This window comes from Paroedura picta, chromosome 6 (genome assembly GCF_049243985.1).
Source record: "Paroedura picta isolate Pp20150507F chromosome 6, Ppicta_v3.0, whole genome shotgun sequence".
In the NCBI taxonomy this organism is placed as follows: domain Eukaryota; kingdom Metazoa; phylum Chordata; class Lepidosauria; order Squamata; family Gekkonidae; genus Paroedura; species Paroedura picta.
The window spans coordinates 50536287-50564118 of record NC_135374.1 but is presented as its reverse complement, the minus strand read 5'-3'; the positions used below and the strand labels follow the sequence as shown (position 1 = coordinate 50564118).

The 27832-nt window shown below is 43.2% G+C and overlaps 1 protein-coding gene across 4 annotated transcripts in view; it reads left to right on the top strand.

Annotated features, from left to right (window-relative positions):
* SAMSN1 (SAM domain, SH3 domain and nuclear localization signals 1) overlaps nucleotides 1–27832 on the top strand; it is a 124560-nt gene that overhangs the window by 39241 nt on the left and 57487 nt on the right. For 3 of the 4 annotated variants that reach the window (XM_077342406.1, XM_077342407.1, XM_077342408.1), the window contains 3 exons: nucleotides 577–633; nucleotides 8140–8266; nucleotides 9316–9695. In XM_077342406.1, the coding sequence (XP_077198521.1) occupies nucleotides 577–633; nucleotides 8140–8266; nucleotides 9316–9695 (564 nt within the window). Of the gene's footprint in view, nucleotides 1–576; nucleotides 634–8139; nucleotides 8267–9315; nucleotides 9696–26067; nucleotides 26674–27832 lie in introns of those variants that run through there. The other variant, XM_077342409.1, reaches the window with a different exon arrangement.

Genomic DNA, 27832 nt, shown 5'->3' with positions numbered 1-27832 from the left:
TAGAAATGTTCTCTCACCCTCATTACTTACACTGGTCCTGGTCATGAGTACTTTTTTCTTAGGCCTGGTCTAAATATGCAAAAGTAATAAGCAGCAATGAGCTGGCAGAGTGCTAAGATGGGATAATGCAGTGCTGAAATGGCACAGTGGATCACACTGCAGAGATTACATTTTCCAGAGATGCTGGAACTTAACACTTCAATGAAAGTAAAAAAATGAAAGTAAAAAACTGGTACAGCATATGGAGACCATAGCGAGAACAATTTCCCCAGATATGCTAATTTTATCAGTAGGAAGTTATGATATGGAGAACATTAAAATGTGTGTCTTTCCACCTGCAATCTAAAATTGCATAGTCCACTTTAACACCTTAATATTTCAACATCTTATTTGGCTCCATGTATAGACCAGGCTTTAGTCTACCTCACTTCCAGTATTGTTGCTCAACTAAAAGCCATGTCTGGCCATGGCATTCTATAAAATCTCTATAATATTCTTTCCATTATAACAGTTTGATATCTGTATGTGTGATGTTATTAAGCATCTTGTATTTTATTTTTATCTTTCATGGTCAAGGTAATGACACTGGAACAGTGGATTCCACCTCAGAATCATGATACATCTAGTGATATGGTGAGTTACCACGGTTTATATTCTTTCTCTTTGCACTAAATTCTCAGGTTGGCTGCAAGAAAAGAGTTCTTGACATTACCACTTTCTGATTTACATTCTTAACATGACTGAAGCAAATCTTTCCAGATCTATGTCTTATATTCTTAGAGGGCCTTCCAGTCATAGCGTAGTTACTTCAGCAGGATTTGTGCCTGGGTTGAGATCTCTGAACACCAGGCTGTGCTGAAATGGCACAGCTGTGGAAATGAACTGTTTAAGTAGCACTCCGCCAGTGCTCAACAAATGCCTATCCTCCATGACAGTCAGTACTTGGGGTCTAGCCAGATGTAACACTATCCATGTAGACCTTTAAAGGAAATTTGTAAATGTACCATCCATATGACTGCTGGCTGATTTCATCCATTACAAGGCAAATACATGATTCATGGGAGCAGCAAAAACTGATGAGCTGAAGAACTGGGTGGCATTGAGCACTGAGGGTGGAGGAGAATGGATTTCTTTGGGAGACAGAACAGAATCAGTGACGAGAACATTAGCAGGATACCCAGGGAATTGCTAATCACCACTGAGGGATGGTAGGTGAATTGCCTCCAAGCCAGGCTGGATTCCGGAGATTTTTAGTGGGGGAAACACTTGGGCATGAAATTGGGGTCACTGTAAGTGGATAGGTAGTTGTGAGTTCCTGCATTGTGCAGGGGGGTGGACTAAAAATAAATATTATTCTCGAATTCTATGTTTCTATGAAATGGCTGCTGAGTCAGCTGGGACTGTCCCCTTTTCATTGTGTCCAATGACCTCAGCAAACTACTGTCACTCTCCATATTGGAATGTACCCTCCCAGCCAAATTCACATGATCCCAGCCCTTTCAAGCTGCTTGGTTCCTCCACTAGTTTGACTGCATCATCCAAGACATATTATTTTCCCTCTGCTCCCAGGCAACTCACACAGCAGCATCAGCAGCTTCATATCTTTGTCTCACTTGGAAGAAAACAACCATTAATCAGATAGACACTTCCATTACAAATCACCTGTAAGTGTACACACAAAAAGTGTCGTGTCTGATTAGATCCCCTGTCAGAGAAGACATACAGGAGATATTAGCTTTGCCTGGAAATTTCCGTCATGTAAGTTTAAAGCTATTTAGTGGCAAGGCAAAAAAAAGTATAAGCCTTTGTCTTTTATGTTGGTGTTTGTAGTTTTTTTTTAATACTTATTTCTATTGGATGGTAGAATACCCATCTATCGAGTACATTTTTATCTACTCTTCCTGCAAAGTGATGTGCATGGCCCTCCTTTCCCTGTTTTATCTTTAGAACAACATGTAAGGTTACCCAGAGAGCTTCATGAAAGAATGGGGATTTGAGCTCAAGTCTCCATGTACTCGTACCACATGTTAGCCACTATACCATGATGACTCTCAATTCAGAAGGCGCCAGGCTTTTTCAGGGATATCCTAAAAAAGAGCCTTGGGTAGGAGGGATTGCAGATATATTGTCTTGTAAAAGTGTGAAGATATACTACCAATCTGAGTAAACAATAGTGACTGTTGAACCTAGCGGTTTGATTCTGTATAAGGCAGCTTCATGTTTGTGTGCCTTCATTTAGATATTGTAATGTTGGAATTAGCCAGCTTGCTAGATTTTCTATTCCTATGTTAAAATAGATGAACCTGTGGGAACAGTTTACCATACATGTCACTCTTCAGTTTGACTTCTATAGAAGCCATGTAACTATTTCACATATTATGATGACAAGGCTTTATTCTATTGATGTGGAACACCTCTACTGGTGTGGTCTCTATAATGGAAATGATGAGGGACGTGACGTGCAGCAGTGGCAGCAGTGCCAGAGCAGTGAGGCCCAGCACTGAGGCCCGCTTGTTGCTCTAGCGGTGGAACCAGTTTTCCAAGGCTGCTCCCACCCTCTGGAGAGCAGGGGCAGCCTTGGAAGAGGGGAGCTGCAGCTGGCAGGGGCAGAGCAGTGAGGCCCAACTCTGAGCCTCATTGGGTGCTCTGCCGTGCCACAGCTGGAGCCCCAAAGGACTCCTCAGCTGCCAGACACTGTAAAAGGTTAGTAGGGGGAAGGAGTCTGTCTGGATTGTGTGTGTATGTGCCTCAGAGAGGAAGCAGAAGGGACCAGGAAGGAGAGATAAGGGAGAGAGGCAAGAGGAGAATGGGAGGGAGGAGTCTGCATATGTCTGTGACAGAGTGGGAAGGGGCCAGAACCAGGGGGTCCTAGAGCAGGGATATGTTCCACATACCCTGTGACAGTCGGACCCTCTCTAGATTTTTTAATGTTGATTAGTGTAACAAAATAGTTCTAATGAAACAATTAAGTTGAACTGAAAATGATACTCTTAATATTTTGTCTGTTTATGATGCTTACTCAGGATTTTGAGAAAGGTTAAATTAAACAGTAACACATTTCTCTCTGCAAGTAGTCACTTTGTACCTCTGATTGATCTCAATCTAGCTCACAGGATTCTCTTCTGCACAATTGCGGGTGTTTTTTTCCAGCTTGCCACCTCTTCTATCTGTCTGAGAATGTCCATTCTTTTCCATTCACTTCCCCACAGCTGTTTGATGTGGTTGGCTATCTAATAGTTCACCAAGACTATCTTTGGGTCAAAACTTCTAGTGAAGTTTCATTGCTTAGGCCTTTTTGAGATGTCCCTGAAGATAAGAGTGTTTTCCTACTTTTATATATAAATAAAAATTCATTTATTGGATTTCGTGTGTGTGTGTGAAAAATGATGATCAAGGGCCTCAAGATGTACTGCTTAATAAGTGTATAAATTAGAAGTCTGATCTGCATTACATACTATTCATCTTGCACAGCAAGGAGGATTGCAGATGGTACTGGTAACAAAGAATATATATACTGAGGTCAATAAAAAGATTCTGCTGTGAAAATATGACTTTGTTTAGCATCTATACTGTGTGACTTTCAGGAATCAGCAGTAATCTTTAGAAATGCCTCCTAAGCCAAGTTCTTCCTTAGATCGCCTTACATTTGAGCTCCTGTGTATATCACAGACAAACTCACTGTTGCATAAGTGTGGAAGGGAAAACATTTTCTCACAAAAAAACAAAACACATTATGAACTTTCTCTTTTCTTGCTGGAAGATTATTGGAGTAAACCCCAGACACATCTGTACACCGCCCGTGGCGCCGCGGGCGCCACGGACTAAATAAAACAGTAAGGGGTTCTGGGGCGGGATGTGTCCGGGATGAGGAAGGGTCCAGATTGGACCTTTCCTCATGACAGACAACCGGAGGGACCAATCGGCAGGCGCAAAGCGCCTGCCGATTGGTCCCTCCGATTCCCAGCCCCAGCAACTGCGAGCTGCGCACAGCACGGCTCGCAGTTGCTCCCGGCCTGACACGGCGAGAGGCGCGAAGCGCCTCTCGCCGCGTCAGGCCGCTGCAGCCGCAAACACAAGACTCCAGCCGCCGAGAAGCTGCAGAGGAAAAAAAAACACCCCCAGAGGAGCCTTTCGCAGCTCCAAGCCGGCGCGCCGACAAGAGCCAGCAGGAAAAAAAACCCCTGTAGGAGCCTTTCGCAGCTCCAAGCCGGCGCCCACGAGACCCAGCAGAAAAAAAAACACTGTAGGAGCCTTTCGCAGCTCCAAACCGGCACGCCCACGAGAGCCAGCAGAAAAACATTAACCCTGTAGGAGCCTTTTGCAGCTCCAAGCCGGCACGCCCACGAGAGCCAGCAGAAAAACATTAACCCTGTAGGAGCCTTTCGCAGCTCCAAGCCGGCGCGCCGACGAGAGGCAGCAGAAAAAAAAAACCCCTGGAGGAGCCTTTCGCCGCTTCAAGCCAGCGCCCTGGGAGCCCCGGCAGCCGCCCACAGCGCAGCTGCTGGGTGCTCCCTGCCCTCATGGCCCCAGAACACAATGGAGCCGCCGGGAAAGCCGCAGAAGAACAAAAAAATGCAGAGGAGCCGCCGCAGCCCAGCACACCACACCTGGGACTCCCCGGCAAAAACTACGAGCCGTCGAGGAGCCGCCGCCCGCCTCCTCTTTCAGGTAGCCTGTCCCTCGCTCTGTCCCTCGCCTGCCGCTCGCTCTGGTCCCCACCTGCTAGCGCCCATTGTCTTCTTCATACAATGGGCTTTTTTACTAGTTAAGAATAACAGAAGAGAACTGAGAAACAGTTTTTCCTTTTTTCCCTCCAACCTCAACAGGATGGACACATGATCGAGTATGCAGGTGATTCTTGGAATCCTGGGGGAAAAAAGGAACAAACTCTTGTCCCAAAGCAAAACCAAGTTTAGTTTTATTCATGCATTTTCATATACGGCTTTGTTACTCTCTTTACAAAGTTGTTGACCTTCCCTTCTATCAGCAGGTTTCAGAATCTTTGTGTCAGATTGCCTATTTGATTTTAGGTCATGTACTCTGGCAACATTTGAATAGGAAATTCAAAACTGCAAGATGTTTATGCTTAATGAAAGCTAAGACAGAACATCTTATTTTTGTTTCTACAAAAATAATGCTCCTTTCATCAACACATTATTCCATGATAATTTGTGTGTCCCAGTAATGCTTCCTTTGAGTTTATTAATATTTATTGGCTGATCTACATAATAACTATTTCTTTTAACTGGTGGGTAGCACTTTGAAAGGTCGAATCTGGGCATATCCCCCCCCTGGATCCAAACAATTAATTGCTATTCTAAGAGGTGCCCAGTTTTATTGCCCTCACCCAGAGTTCCAACTAAGGATTTGGGTGATGCTGCTTAGTACCAAAGGCATCCCCTTCCTTCCTACCTCACCACAAGGGCAAGGGATAGGCTTCCCAATAACAGTCCATCATGCTAGATGGCCCAGGGTGCTCACCTATTTGGCATACCTGTCAAGAACAAGCAAAGCAGCAATTTCTCCAGGCTGCTCCACCAGTATAGACCACCATTATTGTAGGCCTCCAAGACTCCATGGAGCTTCGCATTGGGAGTGGTGCACTCAATGCCCCCTCCTGGCGATTCAATGAGTGGCCAAGTTTGCAGTTACCACCGAAGACCACAGGACCTATATACATCTCAGCATCCCCCAGCCAGACTCACAGGCCACCAGGCCATGGCTGCTCTCTGCCACTGAGCAGCCAGGCAGACAGAAGGCCAGACAAGCAGCACAAAGATATCCAGCCACGGAGCAAGATCTTCTGCCATACAGAGCTCCCAAATCAATGAGTGGGGGATCTCTGTCCTCCCTAAATGGGGCAAAGCTGAGGGGGAGCACTCTGGAGGGGGTCAAATCCAGGAAAGGGGGAGGAAAATGAGGAGGGGTGTCCAGAACTTTCACATCCCCAACAAGCATCCTCACCAATTGTGCGTATTGCAGCTCGCATTGGTCCCCTTCCCCGGCATTACTGATACTCACCGGGGAGGCCTCCATATGCGAACCTGGTGCTGTTCGAAAGCACCAGGCCATCAGCTTGCCAGTCTACCTGGCTTGTCCCTCTGTCACTCCTGCTCTGTCTTCTTCCAGCTCAACCCAATAAGGAAGGAGTGGGAAATGATGTTCCTAAGCCTAGATCCCCAAAAAATGAGAGGGTAATAATATTTGGAGGAGCCAGATACCCCATAATTTGGGAAGCTGGGCAGAGCCCAAGATTCCGGCCCTGCTGCCATGTTCTTACAACAAACATTTTTATTTTATTGGTCACATTACTTTAGGTAACAAAATATTTCCCTATGCCCATTATCTGCTTTTAAAAGAAGAGGATTTCATTTCACTCTTTAGGACAATTATTTGAGTAGATTATGTTGTACTTATTTCAATACCCCTCCCCATTAAACTTCAAAATCTGAACTCCATGGCCAAAATGTATAGGCATGTTACTTCTGAATAATTATAGCTAGACAGTTGAGCTGCTGAACGTTACCTGATTCAATTACTAGCTTTTTGTAACCACTAGATGCATATTTTATACTGTCTTCACAAATCACAGACGAATCTATGTCCAGCTGCAAAACATCATATACCTTACTGCTGTCAATCTTACTCATGTTCAAATCAATGTACATGGGGCAGAAATGAGCATGGGCATGGTGGCTTCATCTCATGTCTGTGCATGATTATTGCCTTGGGGGTGCAGTTTCCATGTGCCTGTAAAACACTGTCTCCATGCTGGGGAGCATTCAGAAAAGTAATACTTCCAAACATAAGGACAGAGGCTATATATCTAAACATTGTATATACATATCTTGTCCAACTATCTGCTCAGTATAAATAGATGTGAAAACTCTGGATCATCACTTGTGATCTGGGTACAGGTATAATAAGTTATAATATTATATAAGGTATAATAAGTTAATACTGTGAACTACTGGACAGCACTATATAAATAATTCCAGTGTGGTTTTGAGCATGTGTGTGACACACTGAAGCAATTTGAGATCCAGTATAGCTAGAATATCATAATATGGAACGTTGCTTGTATCACTCCATGTATCCTGACACATGTTGAGTCACAGATGCATGACTGAATTCAAAGGTGTATTGGAGGAATTTGTCTTAACCAGGATTTGTTAGTTTGACACTATGTGGGTGTGCTACAAGTGGAGAGGAGTATTTTAATCAGTTGCTGAATGGAGGCCAGGTTGGCTCTGCATCACAGTATATAAAACCTCGGCACTCAGTTTGAGTGTACAATCTTTTGCAGAATGGAGCTCAATAGTAACATGGAGACATTGACCTAATCTGAATGGTGAGTTGTTGCACACAAACAACTTTTTAGAAAGCAGTGACTATAGAAAGTAATTAAAATGGGTTCCAGCTGTTCTGTCAGGTTTATATTCAAAACCCAGTCAGAAAACTGGTTTCCATGAGCTTTTGTCTCCTACCCAAAAATTGTTTCTAATGAAGGTAGCTATGCTATAACTATCAGATAAACCAGTGGTAAAAGGACAAAAATTTACTCTTGATACAATGAGAGTTTTATAAGAATATCAAGAGCACTGTAAGCATAACTAGACAACCCACCCAATCCCTTTCATGTTATATCACTAAGTATGGATTTCAGAATATTTGGTACCACCGGAATGGCACCATTCTTATTGGCGAAATGCTAACTATTGCCTCTTTTAATTTCTTTCAAAGCCCCACAAAATAAACTGGATTCCAGATAACTTGCCACAGCTACTTGGAACTAGAAACTGTAACCAGAAAGAATTCTTGTACTGGAGGTTTTCACAGTACTGCATCACTCTGAAGTATAAGTATTGAAACAAAGATCTGTAGGACTCCAGTCTTTTCACCAGGGCTGTTATGTGGGTTATATTCTTACAACATTACTGCTTTAACCTTCCTGTTATAGGACCAGTGAGATAAAGGAGACAGAAATAATCTCAATAATAATTCAGACATCTCAGAATTGTAATGGAGAATAAATTTAGAAAGAAATAAGGACACTTCTTTGCTTCTCAAAGTGATTGAGGGAGACCATGTTTTAAATCTTTCCCCAGCTCTCCAATTTTTATTTATTTACTATACTAGGTCACAGATGCAGATGAAAACAAAGCCGAAACAATGGGGACCTTAAAACGGTTGCAGAAATTAGTCCGAACCAAGAAAGCCAGTGTACACAGTTTGGATGACATCAAGCATGTCTTGGCTCCTCTCAGTAAGTACAAGGCTTGGATTGCATAGAACCTTTGCTGGTTTCAGCTCATGTTCTGAGAACAGGCTGAATCTGCACTTACTTTGTTTATTCCATTGTCAATCCTGTTAAATTCAGATCTATTTGAAATCGGGTCTTCCTCTCCCCCCCCCCCCCCATTGAAACAGAAAAATGTTCTGCACATGGTTAGGGAAGTTCAGAAGGGGAGGAGGGAGCTAAGCACAGCCGGAGCCTCTTTCTTTGTTTTCTTGAAGGGGGGGGGGGAGAAGATTGGAGACAGCAGAGGAGGGAGAAAAAAAACAAGACGCAAATCTCTATGGACAGAAGTTAGGGCTTCTGCTGAAAGAAATTAGGGGCTTCCCCTTTAAGGCAAGCTTGTCACCAGGGCCACCAGGGCCAATCAGGGCTTCTCTACCACGGAGCTCTTCAGCAAATTTGAAGCAGCCAGAGATCTGCTTGCTTTCTCATGCTTTCTCAATCCGGTTTTTCAAATATTGAGGATTAAAACCACTCTAGGATATTGCAGGATAAAGGTAGGGTCACTCCGGATCACTCATGCTTGTTGCAGAGGGAAAATTTAACTGGACAAAATCAAAATGGAAATTGCATTCAGTGGAGATGGCACTGGGATTGGAATAAAAGCTCCATGCAGACTCCACCCAAGCCCACAGTTTAGAGGCACAGTACACTCCAATGGAAGTCTGATTTATTCAGATGTAAAACACCTTTTTATTATTCTTGTGATACATTTCTGTTATAAACTACTGAGAAGATAAAGTGTTATTCGTTGGCTTAAAGAATGTGTGAATTTTCAAGCTGTCACCCAAAACTTGTTAGGAGACCCAAACTTCAACATTCTAATGCTTAGGCTATGTAAGCTACTATGAGCCATAAGGAAAGATGGGATACCACTGTTAATTCTCCATGTTTTATATCAAAGTTGCTACCTGCAATTTACCAATGCATCTACCAATATTATTTTATTATTTGTGTGTTTGAGGGATAGATATTCACACAAATTTAAACCACAATCTTTTAAAAACTTTTTGAAGATCTACCACCACAGCATGCCTGCGTGTCCGAAGATGAGGATGAGGTTCTGACATCCTGTATGAAACTCACAAAATCTCAGGACAAGAAAGTCTTGAAGGAGAACATAAGACAAATGGAAGAAAGCGAAACCAGAACAGACCTAATCTCTGCTTCTTTAGGAAGATCTTATATGTCAAGATTGAGCAACTTGGGAAATGTTTCCATCCGTGCAGAAACTGAATTTCAGCTCTGGAGTGACTGGAAGCCCTTCCCTGACAATCAGTTATGTCCTCGTGATTTTCTGATTACCAGAATAGAAGAGTGGGAAAAATGTACTTGTTGTTCTCACCAGCCCCGTCTTTCATGTTCCCTTACCAATGTGGATCTTCCCTTGTTATGGGTAAGTTGTTGCTTTTTTTTTTCAACTAAAGAGCTTAGCATTTGACTGTATTTTGCATATATTCTAGTTTAACTGTGGCCAGATAGAAGTATCAAAAGATACCAATGGGCTGATTCCCATAAGAATAAAACCACCCAAAATTTTCCTACAGTGATTATGTGTCACTTGTCCAGATTATGTGTCACTTGTGCATTACCGATGTGCTTTATTTGGTATTTACGCATTGATTGTCACTTATCTGTACACCGCCCGTGGTGCCGCGGGCGCCACGGACTAAATAAAACAGTAAGGGGTTCTGGGGCGGGATGCGTCCGGGATGAGGAAGGGTCCGGATTGGACCCTTCCTCATGACAGACAATCAGAGGGAGCAATCGGCAGGCGCGAAGCGCCTGCCGATTGCTCCCTCTGATTCCCAGCCCCAGCAATTGCGAGCCGCGCGCAGCGCGGCTCGCAGTTGCTCCCGGCCTGATGCGGCGAGAGGCGCGAAGCGCCTCTCGCCGCGTCAGGCCGCTTCCTGAGGGAGCCCCCGCAACAACAAGGAGATAGCCGTCAGCCCGTCGCCTCAGGGAGCCCACGGCACCACAAGAAGATGGCCGCCGCTCAAAAGACGTCGCTCTGGAGCTGCCTGCCTCCGCTCTAAGGAGCCCTTGGCAGTCGCGCGGAGCGCGGCTGCCGGGGACTCCCTGCCCGGCACAACAAGAGAAGATGCCGCCCTGGAGCCGCCTGCCTCCCCTCAAGGGAGCCCCCGCCAGCAGCGCGGACCGCCGCTGCCGGAGACTCCCTGCCCCGCACAACAAAGAAAATGGCCGCCGCTTCCCCGCCCAACAAGAAGATGGCCGCCGCCGATGCTGCCCGAGAGGGAATCAGGGCCGGGCCGTGCCCGTGCAGGCCGCGCCCGCTCGGCTCGATCCGCGGGCGCGGCTCGCGGGTGCGGCCGGGCGCGGCTCGCGGGCGCGGCCCGATCCGCGGGTGCGGCCCGCGGGCGCGGCCCGAAGCCCTGCCGGTCCCCAGCCTAATAAAGGTTGGGGACCACTGCCCTACAGAGCCGCAGCCCAACATGCCATTAGGAACATTCGAGCCGCCGCTGCACACGCCGCCAGACCGCCTGGGGGCCGCCGCCCGAAGCAACGGCCTCCCTCCTCCACTACTTACTGCCCCGCCGCCGAAAAAAGAACATCCCGCCGCTGCTGCTTCCGACCGCCCTCGACAATGCCTCCGCTTTCAGGTACCTCTTCTTTCACAACGCTGCCCTCGCCTTCCCCCCCCCCTCCCTCTACCCCCGCTTTCTAGAGCCCATTGTATTTTGGGTACAATGGGCTTAATTACTAGTAATCAAATAATACAACAAATCTATTTATATTATATAAATAAGAAGCATTTTGGTCTGGAACACATTAATCAAAGGTGAGAGTTACACTTCTTCATTTCTAAAATATTGTTCTCAAGTATTTGTAATATACCCCACTGTTTTTTGCAGTACTCTTGTTTGTTTAATGCTCTTTCCGGCCTGTTCTGGAGTGTTCTGGAGGCTTTTGGCCTGATAATGGTTAATAAAGGTGCAGGATTTCTATCTTTACATTTCTAAAATATTGTGCTTGAGTGTCTGTAATGCATCCCACTGTTTTGTGCTGTAATATTGTTTATTTCATGGCCATTCTGGCCTGTTCCAGGGCATTCCAAAGGCTTTTTGGCCTGACAAGAGTTAATTAAGGTGCAGGATTTCCGCCTTTTGATTTCTAATATATTGTTCCTAAGTGTCCCACTGTTTTACATACAGTTTTATTACAGTCATAGACCAGCATAAGAAACATCCATTAAAACCAGGAATTAAAACATCTTAAAATATAACAGTAGAAAATACAAAAGGTAGATAGACACAGCTGTCCAGATTCATTTAAAACAAACCATTCTATTACGAATTTTGACCGCTGCTGCGCAGAACTTGGCAACTCTATAAGTTGTGTTGTTTTCTATATCTGCAAGCAGCAGAGAAATGTAAAAATCTCCTGAGCGCCCTGGGAATCTGCCTAGCAATGGAAGAATTAGACTAGTTCGAATCTCATTATAGAATCGACATTGAAAGAGAACATGTTCCATGGTTTCTACATGCCCAGAGCCACAGGTGCATTTCCTTTCAGTATAGGGTATTTTCTTATATTTTCCTTCTAATACCGCTGAAGGGAAGGCATCACAGCGTGCCAAAGTGAAGGCCCTCCTATGACTAGGTACTTCAAGCTTGGCCAGATATGTCATAGGGTAAGATGAATATCTATTGGGTTCACTAATAATGAAAGATGGGTTATTCGCTAGGTCCTGTTGGCGTTCTATGTTGGTCAATCTCTGCTTAACAACTTCTTTGGCCTGATCATATCCCATACTCACTAGGAACTCAGGAGAGAACCCCAAGAGTGTGATTTTAGTTCTGATGTTTCGTTGCCAAGATGATTGATAGCCATCCTCAGTTGTTAGTGGGGCAAGGCCACGAGGGAAAAAGGACAGTCTAAGCCAGTAATTTAAAGCAGTCAGCCATACTCTAGCCTCCATCTTCATGAAACCTGTCTCAAGTCTCAGAGTAACATTGGAGACACACTTTGGCACTTGAAGAGCAGATCTTAAAAATTTAGATTGAACCCTCTCTAAAGGGGCCAAGTTTGAGGGGGGGGGGCCCAACTGGTTGCCATATAATAGTTGTGACACTGCCTTGGCTTCAAATAATTTGAGTGCTGCAGGTATATATTGTCCACCTTTTGATCGAAAAAACTTAAGAATGGCATTTGCACTTTTCTGTGCGTTGTTGGCCACATAGTCCCCATGGGCTTTCCAGCTACCAGAGGTCTGAAAGACCACCCCTAAGTATTTGAAATGACAGACCTGTTCAATTCTGTGCCCATCAATGATCCAGGAATGTCTCTTAGGTTTTTTTGCAAATGACATAATTTTGGTTTTCTGGTAATTTAGTTCTAAATGGTCCATTTTACAGTATAATATTAAGGCTTTCAGGGCTCTTTTGAGTCCAACAGCTGTTTGGGATAAAATTACTGCATCATCTGCATAGAGCAGGGTTGAAAGATGTCTTCCAGCAATTTTTGGGGGGTGGAAATTAATGTTACAGAGGTGGCTCACCATATCATTAATATAGAAGTTAAAAAGAAGTGGGGCCAAGATGCATCCTTGTTTAATACCTTTTTGGGTTTTAATATCTCTCCAGAGGCTTTTTGGCCTGACAAGAGTTAATTAAGGTGCAGGATTTCCGCCTTTTGATTTCTAATATATTGTTCCTAAGTGTCCCACTGTTTTTTTCTGACATTTGTTTAATGCCCAATCCGGCCTGTTCCAGGTCGTTCTAGCTTTTACCCTCTAGAATGGAATAACAGAAGTATAGAATCATAGAGTTTGGATGCCCAGGGTCATCTAGTTGAACTCCCTGAAAAATGCAGGAAATTCACAACTACCTGCCCACCCACAATGACCCCAATCCCATGCCCAGATGATCCCCCCCCCAAAAAAAGCCCAGAATCTCTGGTCAGTCTGGCCTGGAGGAAATCCACCTCCCAACCCCATGGCATTTGGCATTTCCCTGGGCATGCAAGAAAGGGCCACAACAGCCAAGCATGTACACAATCCCTTTTGCCCAGCCACTTACAGTCTGCCTAAATTGACAGAATCAGCATTTCTGTGAGGTGGCTATCTAGCTTCTGCTTTAAATACTTCCAAGGAAGCAGTACCTACAACTTCCTGAAGAATCCTGTTCTGCTCTAACTGTCTGGAATTTCTTATGAATGTTTACCCTAAAATTATTTTGAATTAATTTAATTAATTAATCCTCTATATGACAGTCTTCAAGTACTTGAAGATTGCTAGCATATCACCTCTTAGTCATCTCTTGAGGCTAAACACCAAGCTCTCTCAATCTTTCCTCATATGTCTTGGTCTCCAAACACTTCACCATTTCCATTGCTCTCTGGTGGATGCACTCCAGCTGCATCCTTCTTCAACTGTGGTGCCCCAAACTGAACACAGTATTCCAAGTGAGGTATAACGAGAGCAGAGTAAAGTGATACATCACCTTGTGCGATCTGAACACTATACTTCTTTTGATACAGCCCCAAATCCCAATTACCATTTTTGCCACTGAGTCACACTGCTGACACATGTTCAGTGTATGGTCTAAAAAGACCTCTAAATCTTTTGCACATACTACTGCCAATATAGGTCATTCTATAATGATGCATTTGATTTTTCCTACCTAAATGTAGAATTTTACATTTATAACTACTACTAAAATTCATTTTAGCCCAGTTTTCCAGCCTGTCAAGATCATCCTGTATTCTGATTCTGTCTTCTGCTGTCTTTGCTACCCCTCCTAGTTTAGTATCATCTGCAAATTTAGTAAGCACCCCCTTTATTCCTTCATCCAAATCATTTATGATTCTCCTTTGGAAGTTTTTAAGCAGAGGCTAGATAGTCATCCCACAGAAGTGCTGATTTTATGAACTTTGGCAAGTTGTAAGTAGGTGGGCAGGAGGTGCCAGTGTTTGTCTCTTGCGGCCCTTCCTTGTATATCCAGGGAATTGCTAATAACCACTGTGGGATGATAGGTGAATTTCCTCCAGGCTGGATTCTGGAGATTTTTGGTGGGAGGGGTCACTTGGGCATGAAATTGGGGTCACTGTGGATGGGCAGGTGGTGTTGAATTCCTGCATTTTGTGGGGGTTGAACTAGATGGCCCTGGAGGTCACTTTCAATTCTATAATTCTATGATTCTAAGTGTGCCCACTACTTTCACCTCATCAACCATTTCTTCCCTATTGGTGAGAATCATGTCTAAAATTGTGAGCCCCCTAGTTGCTCACTCAACCTTCTTGGAAATAAAGTTGTAAGCAAGACAAATCAAGAACTTATTGGACTTTTCATTTTTAGCAGAATTGATCTTCCAACAGATATCTGGGTAATTGAAATCACTCATCACCACTATGTCCTGCCTTTCTAAGAAATTTGTAATCTAGTTTAGGAGCATCACATCCTAGATGTGGTAGTTAATTTGCTGGCAGCAACTCACAACAGAGTCAGTGTTGTTCATTTGAAAATAAGAAAATAAATAGGTTACCATTGGTAAAAGAGCTTAAAAAGGGCCTCCAAAGATTTTAATTACTAGACAGGTAAAGACAATAGAAGGGCCAGTGATGCCTAAGATTTTAAAAATGCCCTGTTATTGAGAGATGGAACAAAGATATCCCCTTTGCCTCTGCTACACATGAAGAATTAAATAAAAAGTAAGCACGTCAAGTTTAAGTCATTCTTTTTTTTTAATAATTTTATTGTTTATTATTATAAGCATTTACAGAAAAATTGTGAAGAAAAAGCGACCAGCTGATATGGTTTGCCATCTCTTTTAACATAGATATTCAGTTCCCATCACATATTATTCCTAATCTAGAAGTTTTTACCATTTTTCTTAGCCAAGTGATTGTTAATTCATATGAGAGTATGATCTGTTATAAGAATACATTCTGTTATTATCTTAAATGATATTAGGTCAGTCTCCTTCATAAATTGGCCCTGACCCAAGAATTACTACTGCCGTCTTGTTAATACCTATGAAATATGGTTTGTCCTCCTCTTTTAGCATTCATATTGACATACATATTCAATTCCCATCGCATATTAATCCTGATCTAGGAGTTATTACCATCTTTCTTAACAAAATAGTTGTTGATACATAGGAGGGTATAATCTATTATAAAGATATATTCTATTATTGTCTTAGATGATATAAAGTCAGTTCCCCTCATATATTGGATCTGTCCTAAAGATTACTGCTACTGTCTTTCCCAGGAAGCCAGGAAAATACTTCATTGTTCTACTCATCTTTCGGGTGGACGCAGAAAATGAAATTGTGCTTTTTTCCATAGTAGAGTGTTTCTGATTGTCCTTCTGTCAGGGCCAAAGAAATCTCTTACTTGATTCTTGCTTGTAGTCGCCTTTGAGGAGGCTCTGAATCCTTTGTCAATCTGGATCTCTTCCTCTGGTCGCACAGGGATATCTCCTGATAGCTTCCTAGTTGCTGTCGCTTTTGAATAGACTCTTTTTATTTTGCTGATCCAAATCATTTCCTGCTCTGAATAGACTTCCAGGTTTTCGGTGCTTTCCTTCCTTGAATCTGTTTTCCCAGGTTCTTCAAAGGTACTTTGAGTTTTTACATCTCTGGCACTCTCTCCCTCCAGTTGATTAACTTCCAGACATTGAAGTTTCACTTGATTTGTTGTTAGCTGAGCTACGTCATCAGCTGGTCTCTCCGGACCATAGACTCCATCCAAAAGCTCCCCCTTAGTCCCACGAATTTCCTTTTCCAGCTTATTGACTGCTTTCAGTATCTTTGAGTTTCCTTTGCATAACAAATGGAAAAGCTGTGCCTTAGTTAGTTCTTCCATAGTTCTAGGCAGTCACAAACTATAAACAGAAAGTCTCGTGAGGTCTCGCGGGAGCACGAGCGATCCCAAATTATCAGTTTGTCGATCTCCGTATCAGGTCAAATTCCCCCACTGAACTTTCACCAATAAATCTTCAAAACACTCTCTTTGTTTGGTTAATGGGTATAATTAGCTGGGAGTCTCTCACTCGGCGAAAGAAGGAATTCGCTTGTGAATTGGTTGAGGGGGAGGGGAGGGAAGAGCTTGTGGGAGAAGAGAGAGAAAAGCCAGAAAGCTTTCAATTCTTACTATTGCAGATTCCAGCTTCTGTCAGCTTCTGCTCCTGTCGATCTGGTAAATGATGGTCTGGGAAGAATGTAAGGTCAGCTGGTCGTTTCAAGCTTGTAAAGTTGTTTGTGACAAAGACGCCATCTTGACCTTGAGCTCAGGCCGCTATTAATCCGGGGAGTTCGGTATCTCCCCACAGATCTGTAGGACCCTCAAGTTTAAGTCATTCTTTGCTTCCAGAACAAGGGGAGAGATTATGAAAACTGTTGATCTGCCACACAAGTAAATTCTGAAGTGGACATTGGCTGCATACAGTGTATCATTCCTGACTGAACACTCAGGCCCGTTCCGCACAAGAATCAATGTGGCCAATTGTTTACAGTAAGCAATTCCGGAATTTAAAATAGTAGAATTCAGCGTTATGCATACTGGCCTTTGTAGTTGAATTCAGTAGCGTTGCAATCGTTTCCCACAGGTTTCCGGTCTTGCCAAAAATCGCTAGAAAGGAAGCAATTTTTTCTGTGCTTTGTCCCGCCCCTGGCCGTCACTCAAACGAACAGCCAATGGGCAGCCATTATCATGCTCCCGAAAAGCCCCTTTCCCTTTAAGACAGGTTTAAAAAAAAAAACCATGTTGCAACGAATCTACGTTGATTCGTTGCAACGGAGAGACCCATCTAGCTGGCAGGTGGTGTATGAGCTGGCAATTCATCATTGCCATGCTCCCCCGATTGAAACCACCCCCCCCATGCACAGGTGCAATTTTCAGTCGAAAATAAAGGGAACTTGCAAACGGGGCTGTGTTGTGCTTGGTGACTTAAAGCAGCTCTGTGGAGGGACTACAGCCGGAGAAGCCTCGCTGGGTGAATGAAGGCTCACCGGTTCATTGCTCTCCACTCGCTCCGAGAAAAAAAATGGCGATCACTTTGCCGGACGTTCAGAGGAGAGAGCCAGGGGGAGGGACTTTGCTGAAACCGCAACAATGGGAATGCACAGGTCTTTTTCGGGAACTGTTGCAGATTGCTTGGAAGAGTGTAGCGCTTTTTGGAGTGTGAATCCACTTTTTGGGATTTCCCTTTAAGCGCTACAACGAATCTGATCATTTTCAGGAGTGTGGCAGATTGTGTGCGACGTCGTACATAACTGCAAATTAGTAGCGTTTGCAATTTGCCACACTCCTGCTACATTTTACTTGTGCGGAAGGGGCCTCAATCTACTCCTCATAGACTTCCTATCAACCAAGTTTAATATGCTGCTTTTAATAGTACGCTGTTTAAAGTTTAGCATTTATAAGTTAAATTTGTTTTCATTCACTGCTCAAATTTCATTTCCAATTGCTACAAGGAGAAAGTTCTTTTTTTCAAACTTTGATGGCTCTGAGACCTATGCATTTTTTCTGCTCAGTTACTATCTGAAAAGGATTTAAAATTTTCCCACCAAAAATGTAGAAATAACTGTTGTGAAATATAGCTATAGAATAAACAACTAAAAATTGCAAATCTGTATTTTCCTCCTCAAAGGGTTATCAAGATGAACATGGCACATGCACCTGGCACATGATTTACTTATATTAACAGTGGTTGCTTGAAAGCCATAATCAGCTAATTTTGTCAGATGAACACTTTGCTAGAACCAGTTTCTAACTACAAACTACAAACTGACGAAGAGTGCTTGCACTGAAAAGCTCACACCCTGAATAAATCTTTGTTGGTCTTCAAGGTGCTACTGGACTCTGATTTTATTGAACATACTAAGGACTTTGCCACCATGCCCTGAACCACCTCTCACCTACCTTTCTTTGTTTTTGTAATGTAATGTTTTTGCAGTGTAATGAGGAGTTCTGCAGAACTCAAAAGTACACTTTTTTGTGATATTTATAGTAGCTGTTGGAAACTTATTTTCATTTCGTTACCATTTAACATGAAATGCTTTTCTTAAGTCCTTTTCTTAAGACTCTGTGTCATGCTAGTCTGATACAGAATTTTACAATTTATTATTTTTCTTGTTATCTATTCTAATTACTTCAAAAAGATTATTAATCAGTCACACTTGTATTAAATACTGTGTGGTGAAAATAGTGAATGCTTTTGCACAAATTAAATTGTAGCTGGGCTTCTACTGGTAATGCATAAGTGGTTGTTTTATTGTTGTGACAGTTCAGCTATTTGATGCTCTGATATGAATCAGGTTGAAGTATTTGCTGATAGGAACTGGTAGTAGCATAAAAGATCTTCCTGACAGGAGACTGACTATTGATCAGGACCAACATCTGTTGATCTTGATTTTAATCAGAGATACACATATTTGACACTTGAAAAGTCATATTGTGAAGCCATTTTTAAACCTGAAAAGGTGTTCCAAAAGTTACCTCATGAGAATTGTGTCCAGATGGATCATTAATAATTGCTCTACCTCCTGAAGTATCAGGATCACTCTCTTTTTCGGGGGGGGGGGGAGCGTGCTTTTATATCTGTCTTTGTCTCTGAGTCAGCTGATGGAAGAGAAAGAAATACTAGGCATACTGTTCCTGAATCAGATGGACTATTGTAATGCGCTCTTTATGTCGGGAACTTTTCAGCTCTTCCCCCAGGTGGTAGTCAGCTCTCCTCTGGATGTTAGTTAGCTTACATTATGTTTCATTGGACATTTGAAATATGATTATTGTGGAGGATTTTTTTTACAGTTGTGTTTTATTTATTTCAGTGAGGCCTTAATTTTTTGCTCTGCTGTTTCTTGGCTGTTTTGATTAGTTTTAGTGATAATTGTATTTGATTCATACTTATTGATGTTCTGCATTTATAATTTATTTTAATTTATATTTCAGCAAGAGACCGGCATTTGCTAATTATGTACTACAGGATTGTTTACATATAACTTATGTACCTTGTTCATTGATTACTGCTTGAGGGCCCCCAGCTAAATGTATGAACTATCTTTATTAAGGAGTACAATACATTTAAGGCACAGTGATTCTCAAAGTTCTCCAGTGGCTCATTTTCAGATATTCAATATTTGTGTTTATTATGAGGCAACAATGCATGTGTGATTGTTTGTAGCAATTATCATTCAGGTTGACTCATTTGCTATAAGACAGAACAGCGAGCAACCATAGTAAATGGAGCAGGTGAGTGCTCTGGCACTCTCTACAAGTCATCATGTTCCCAGATCAATAAACAGGAAATTACTCTCCATATAAAATTCAAAATTTCCATTCTTCAATAAATGCCCATGTTTTAAATCATTCAGGGCACAATTATGTTGGAATTTCTCTTGAATGTCTTCTCCAAGACCCACATAAACAAATGGGAGTTGGGCAAAATCACAGAACTACTGAGAAGGTCTCAGGGTTTCTGCTCACTACGGCCTTTGAGGTAGATATCATTTAATTATCCATCAAGATTTGAATACTTTTTCAAACTTAAAAAGGTAAAGGTATCCCCTGGGCAAGCACCGAGTCATGTCTGACCCTTGGGGTGACGCCCTCCAGCGTTTTCATGGCAGACTCAATACGGGGTGGTTTGCCAGTGCCTTCCCCAGTCATTACCGTTTACCCCCCAGCAATCAAGCTGGGTACTCATTTTACCGACCTCGGAAGGATGGAAGGCTGAGTCAACCTTGAGCCGGCTGCTGGGATTGAACTCCCAGCCTCATGGGCAAAGCTTTCAGACGGCTGCCTTACCACTCTGCGCCACAAGAGGCTCTTTTTCAAACTTACCTAAGGAAAAATTCTGGTATTTTCTGATTTGTATCAGTACCACTTATCTTTAAGATACTGCCTAGTTACCTACTCTCATTTGCTAACTTTCAGAAGTACTTCTTTGTTTAGCCATTCTAAATTTATACCACAAGTTATTTCCAATGCTGACTGACTTTCAGCATGTGTCATGCCGGATAAGCATTACTGTAGATGCCCCAAATGACTCAAAGGAGAGCAAGCCAATTACCAAAGGCATGAACACTTAATGAGTAAAATCTCTGTAAGCATAATTTAACATTTAATATTGTTCTGTACATTTTGTAATACTTCGTAAAGATTAAGCAAAACATCTTTCTTAAAAACTCTAAATTGTGGGCCTATTTGTTCTATTCCTTGCCTACTGCAATTTTTACCCAATGCATTTTGACTTTCATCTATGCTGCTGTGGAATAGCCCCTGCCGGATATCACAATCAAACATCAGAAAATTGCCACAGGTTGAGTATTTTCTGTCACACAGCCGCAACCACTTAAAAGCTGTGGTTGCAATTGGCTAAATAAAATTAATGTATCTGAGAGTTTAGTATATGACCAGGTGGTGTCTGACCAGGCCAACACAGCCAGTGCTGTGCTGCGGAGGGAGGGGGGGAGGTGCCGGCGCACATAACCCTAGTTCTGGGGTTGGAGAAACTTGGCTGCCCTATTGCCATGGCCTCTACAATTCCACTTCCAGGGATTATTGACATTCAGCTACACTTTTCTCAACTGAGAAAGGAGGTAAATATCTAGGCCTTTGCCATATAAATATGTACAAATCATTAGGTAATAAAAGAACTACAGTAATCTGATGTATGATGGTATCATTTTCTTTATTTACAATCAGCCCCTAAAATTTGGTTTAAAAGATTTTACTTCACATGCAACCCAATCTTCTGTCCCAACATTATAAAATCCATTCTTTATATTAAAGACCATTGGAGAATTAAAAAGTTAAAAATCATGGACTAAATTAGTCTACAAAGAATTAAAATTCACTCAAGAATCTTACTTAACTACATTATGTGCTTATACACTTTCACACTGTTTGGTATTTTCTACAAGTAGTGCAGAGGTCAAACTTTCAAGGACAAGGAGATAATCAGGTCAGCTTTCAAGCTGCTATAATTTTTCTGATGCATGAACAGAGGAAATAGATGTGGGTGGGTACTATATCTCCTGAAATGGTCTCTTTCTTCATGTTTAATGATAAATATTCCAGTGAAAGGAGGTTCATATATTAACTCTACATACGAATTCTCTTTTTATTAATCTCATAGATTTTTAAAGAGTTGAAAAGAAATTAATGCTTAAATTATCAAGATAGTCTGATCTACTCTTAAAGCTGTATATGCTATTTAAATAGGCATAAGTATTACAGATACATTGTTAGATGGATATATTGCATCTTAATGACTATGAAACACAGAATGTGCATTTTCAAAAATGTATGATGAATACATTGCTAGGTAAATTATGGTCCTGTTGTATTAAATCACTTTATTGTTAGTTGGATTGTTGTTCTTGTTAGGTGCGAAGTCGTGTCCGATCCATCGCGACCCCATGAACAATGATCCTCCAGGCCTTCCTGTCCTCTACCATTCCTCAAAGTCCATTTAAGTTTGCACCGACTGCTTCAGTGACTCCAACCAGCCACCTCATTCTCTGTCGTCCCCTTCTTCTTTTGCCCTCTATCACTCCCAGCATTAGGCTCTTCTCCAGGGAGTCCTTCCTTCTCATGAGGTGGCCAAAGTATTTGAGTTTCATCTTCAGGATCTGGCCTTCTAAGGAGCATTCAGGGCTGATCTCCTCTAGGACTGACCGGTTTGTTCACCTTGCAGTCCAAGGGACTTGCAAGAGTCTTCTCCAGCACCAGAGTACAAAAGCATCAATTCTTTGACGCTCGGCCTTCCTTAGGGTCCAGCTTTCACAGTCATACATTGCAATTGGGAAGACCATAGCTTTAACTAGACGCACTTTTGTTGGCAGGGTGATGTCTCTGCTTTTCAAGATGCTGTCTAGATTTGCCATAGCTTTCCACCCCAGGAGCAAGCGTCTTTTAATTTCTTGGCTGCAATCCCCATCTGCAGTGATCTTGGCGCCCAGGAAAATAAAATCTGGCACTACCCCATTTCTTCCCCTTCTATTTGCCAGGAACTGAGAAGACCGGATGCCATGATCTTAGAAAACTAATATCATGGTTAGTTGGATTAGGCCTCCACATTTGCATTACTGTTTGCTAACTTCCAGATGAGGCCTTGAACACTCTCAGAATTACAACTGATCTCCAGGTGGCAGGGTTCATCCCCCCCCCCCATCCACTGGCAGCAGATTGGGGGGCAGGGCTGTCAAATACAGGTTGAGAAGCTCCTACAGATTTAGAGCTGGGTGAGGGCAGGAACATCAGTGAGATACAATGCCTTAGAATTCACCTTCCAAATCATTCATTTCATCCAGGGGAAAAGCATACCTACTGGATGGGGGATAACGCTTCTAGGTAACACTGTGTGTGAACAAGACCTTGGGGTACTTGTGGATGGTAAACTAAACATGAGCAGGCAGTATGATGCAGCGGTAAAAAAGGCAAATGCCATTTTGGGCTGTATCAACAGGGGATCACATAAAAATCACAAGATGTCATAGTCCCATTGTATACGGCACTGGTCAGACCACACCTGGAATACTGCGTGCGGTTCTGGAGGCCTCACTACAAGAAGGACGTCGATAAAATTGAAAGGGTACAGAGGAGAGCAACGAAGATGATCTTGGGGCCAAGGAACCAAGCCCTATGAAGATAGGTTGAGGGACTTGGGAATGTTCAGCCTGGAGAAAAGGAGTTTGAGAGGGGACATGATAGCCCTCTTTAAGTATTTGAAAGGTTATCATTTGGAGGAGGGCAGGATGCTGTTTCCGTTGGCTGCAGAGGAGAGGACACGCAGTAATGGGTTTAAACTACAAGTACAATGATATAGGCTAGATATCAGGAAAAAAAATTCACAGTCAGAGTAGTTCAGCAGTGGAATAGGCTGCCTAAGGAGGTGGTAAACTCCCCCTCACTGGCAGTCTTCAAGCAAAGGTTGGATACACACTTTTCTTGGATGCTTTAGGATGCTTTGGGCTGATCCTGGGTTGAGCAGAGGGTTGGACTAGATGGCCTGTATGGCCCCTTCCAATGATTCTATGATTCTAATTGATCTCTGTAATCTCAAGATAAGATGTAATTCTGGGAGATCCCCAGATCCCACCTGTAGGCTGCCATACCTCCAGTTTCCCTGGATAAAATGGCTCCTTTGAAGACTCAACTCTATGGCATTATACTCTACTAGTAATTAAGCCTGCGGTAAAAAGAATACAGTGGGTGCTAGCCATTCCCAGCCACCCTGGCAGCATTGGCTGGGCAGCTGGGAAGGGTTCTCCCCCCTCCCCAGGGCTTTCACCACTGGGCCCTCCACTGCAAAAGCTGTTCCCAGGCGCCCGGGAAGCATGGTCAGCGGGTCTTTGAGCAGGTGACAGCACTGCCTGGGCCCTGGGAAGGGCTTTCGCCCCCCCCGGCTAAAGCTGTTCCCAATGCCCGGGCCCTGGGAAAGCCAATGCCCGGGCCCTGGGAAGGGCATTCCCCCCCTCCCCGGCTAAATCCGGCGACCGCACTGCCCGGGCCCTGGGAAGGGCGTTTGGCCCCCCCAGGCTAAAGGCATTCCCTCCCCCCTGGTCACCCCCTCCTCCCCCCGGTCGCTGGCCTCAGCACAGTGAAAGGAGGAGGCCCTGCGCATCCCTGACGTGCCGGGCCTGCTTCTCTCGCCGCATGGAAGCCATCCCCTACCCCACGGTTGCCCCTTGGGTACTCACCAGCGGCAAAGGTTCTTCGCTTGCTGCTCTGAGTCCCCAGCCGGGCCAGGCAAGGCCGGGCCAACCAGCCAATGGGGAGCCGCATGAGGCCCCTTGGCCCTGGATTGACACTCGGAGCCCAATCAGGACCTGCTTCGTGGCTCCTGATTGGGGCCTCCAAGTTTTTACCCCAGACAGGGCTCGCCCTTTCTCCTCCCACATTACCCTTACCCTTTTATTTCTACCACTCCCGCGGAGCGGTTTACAGATACTGAAGTCCCTACTCTCAGAGCCAGCATGGTGTAGTGGTTAAGAGCAGCAGCTTCTAATATGGAGAGCCAGGTTTGATTTCCCACTCTTTCACATGCAACCTTCTGCATAACCTTGAACAAGTCACAGTCCTGTTAGAGCTGTTATCACAGAGCAGTTCCATCAGAGCTCTCTCAGACCCACCGCAGTTGTGGGGAGAGGAAGGGAAGGCAATGAACTCTGGCAAGGCAATTAACAAGTACATTTGAAGCAAGTAGCTTTCAAAGGCAATTAATAAGTAGCTTTGAAACTCCTTCAGAAAGTGAAAAGTGGGGTCTAAAAACCAACAATTCTCAACTCAAGAAAGATAGAAGACATATAAAAAGATATCATACTTATCATTTTTTTCTCATCCATGCATTACAGGGAATCATTTTAAAGGACCTTATGATAAGGCGGGGTGAAATATTATCCTTTACTTGGGGGAGGGGTGTTTGCTCAACATTGTATCACTTTTTAATTAAATAGGTATTGCTATGTGCTAACGTTTCTTGTAACACTTTATAGAAACAAAATCAAAATACAACGGATTGGACTATACAGGTTCTTTACATTGGACTATACAGGTTCTTTAGATGTTGTTGTTGCTTCTGATAGAAAGCTAGATGCATTTATTTACGTGGCCCCAAAGCTCCTTAGAATATCATTCTTCCCTCTTTGTTTTGATCTTCCCACCAACAAACTGTGAGGTAAAGCTGAGAGAGTTACTGGACTAAAGTCATCCCATAAGCTCCCATGACAGAATGGAGATTTGAATTTCAGTCTTCCATATCCTAGCCTAAGTCCTACACTACACTGGCTCTAAATCTGTATCCCAAACAGCCCACTCTCCCTGGGTGTAATTAATAGAGGGAACAACAAATTTTGGTTATGATCCTTTGCCTTAACAGATAACAAGGTACCTAACATAAGTAAAGACAATTGCCCTAGATAATAGAGAGGATGCTGTGGATTCAGTGTACCCACAAATGGGCCTGTCCTTATATGAATTTTTCAGGAGTAGTGTAATGTGGTATAATGTGTCAGGTTACTTTCCAGGCCAAGTAAATAAAATCATAGGAATGAAACTTACTGAATACCATTGATATCAAGCACACTAAACACACTTTAACCAAGTACTGTGATTTAGGTTATGCTGCTAAAAAAGTCAAGTATCAGTCAGGAAGAAGGTTTAGGGAAGAGGAACATGCCAGCTGAGCCAGTCAGAATTTTTTGTGCAAAAGGATACCAAAGATGAATTACAGTAAGGCCAGATTCTTATTTGTAAGGTTACTCTGTATGGGGGAGAAAGATAGATGGGAGAGAATCAATTGATTCTTCTACTCAAGGTTGTCTTAATACATGGGCACTTTGGGCAATTCCCCAGGGGCCCTATGAGCATCCCTGTGTTAATCTATGTATGTATTGATAGTTTGTAATAAGTGAATGGAACAAGCTGTATATATAATTTTATAGATAATTTACATTTTTATTCCTGTGAGTGGTTATATGCAGTGGTCCCCAACCCCCGGTCCGGGGATGGGTACCAGTCCGTGGATCAGTCAGTACCGGGCCATGGCTCCTCCTCGTCTTTCTCCCCAGCTGCTGTGTCCGGGGCTGCCCTGTCACTCTGCCACTGGCTCACCTTTGATGCTCTCTAGCAGCTGCCATGGCTGAGGCTCCCCCTCGGCATGGCACTGCGCAGCTGCTGCTGGCAGCACTTCCCAGCAGACAGCAGGAAGTCAGGGGCGCTGGTGGGAAAGTAAGTGGAGCAGGGGCTCAGGCAGCGACATCCCTTGGCAAAAGACCCCCCCCCGAGTCTCAGTAAAATTGAGCGTTGATCGGTCCCTGGTGATAAAAAGGTTGGGACCACTGGTTATGTGAATAGAGCCCCAGTGCACTGTTTTGCCCGTGGACCTATAATGCGGTTAAGAAGGTCCTGCTTTCACCTTTTTACTAGTACTCTCGCCTTGCATAGAAACTCCTACAGAATGATCTGGTCAGTTTTTTTCAGGGTGGAATTACAGGATGGTTGAAATATATGAAAGGGTTTGTGGATTCCTGATTTCACTTCTGCTTTTCAAGGTCATCATGAATTAAGCATTATTTCTATGCAAAGTACCTTGAAGTGAATGTGGGAAAGGGTGAATTATAGGCAACATTTCTTTCTCTCCCCACCCCCTCCTCCTTCTTCTTCTTTTTGGTCTTCCTTCCGTTGTCATGTATTTTTCAACCACATCTAACACAGAGCCCTTAGTAGAATAAGGAAGTTTTATTTAGCTTATGTGAGCTCATGTGAATCTTCACTGTTGAATTTTATCTGAGAAGAGTCTACAAACTCTCATCTGTAAACGTAATTTGAATAAATCCAATTTGAAAATGTTGAAGAGAAAACCTTCCAATGTTTCAGATAAGGAGAAATCTCAAAAGCCAAAGGTAAGAGAGTTTAGATTTTGAAATCACTTCTTCGTTTGAAAAACAGTGTTGTGGTCAGGCGCTTACAATGCCATATAACAGTGGTACCCAAACTATAGGCTTGCATTCCTCCATCTGCTTGCTTGCTTGCTTGCTTGAGGGCTTCTTCCTGTTACCTTCCAAAGTCATCTCATGTATGGTAACTTTTTGGATTTACCTGTAGACAACTTCCTCACACACAGCCATTTGCATGAAAGTAGAATTGCAAAGTCATTGTAGGTAGACTATGCAGGGATGTGCCTTATATTCCAAGCAAGTGAAATATTCGTGAACATTTTTCAACATGTCTTTGATGTTAACCTGAATAAATCTGAAATGAAGATAAAGTAATTAACAAAAGCCGTGATCAAAAAGATGCATGTGCAGAGAGAGATATCCATCAATCAAATGGGTAGTGCTGACAAAATTGACCATTTGTTCAGGGTTGCATGTGTGGTCCCTAATGGATTTGTAAGAACTGTGCATACATCACATGTTTGCAGTCCAGCAGAAGATATGAATTTAGATGGGAAGCCTGTTTTCATGTACCTTTTAGATGCTTAGGCCAAAATTGCTTTTTAAAGAACATCTTGTTAATACTTGTTTGAAAAGACACAACTGGAAGGAATAGAACATTATTAATGAAGTTAAACTCTCAAGTTTGTTTTGCCCCACTGGGTCTGGTTATGGAGAAAGGAGCATAGCCAACTAAGAGCTGTTTCCCGTATCCCCATCCCAGCGAGGCGGTGGGCCAGCAGTTCATGATTGACCACATCAAATGTGGCTGACAGAACAAGCAAGGCTGACCCGCCTCGATCCAGCTGGTGACCAACACCATCTCCACTTATTTACTTATTGGATTTTTATACTGCCCTTCCAATGAACCGGCACAGGGTGATGTACAACATAATAATTGGTAACAATAGAAATACATTAAAAACAATTTATAATATCCTAAAACCATTAAGCAGCACTTAAGATTAGCATTATGATTTATATTCCTTAACAGTATAAGAGCAAAGGAATAAAAAGCAGACATCAATTTTGCTGTCAGCTGTTTTTTGTGGGGGAAACCCCTGCTTTTGGCTCCCTGCTAAAAGTGGGGGAGTGCAAGAAGCAAGTGTTTAAATGGCCTAAAGCA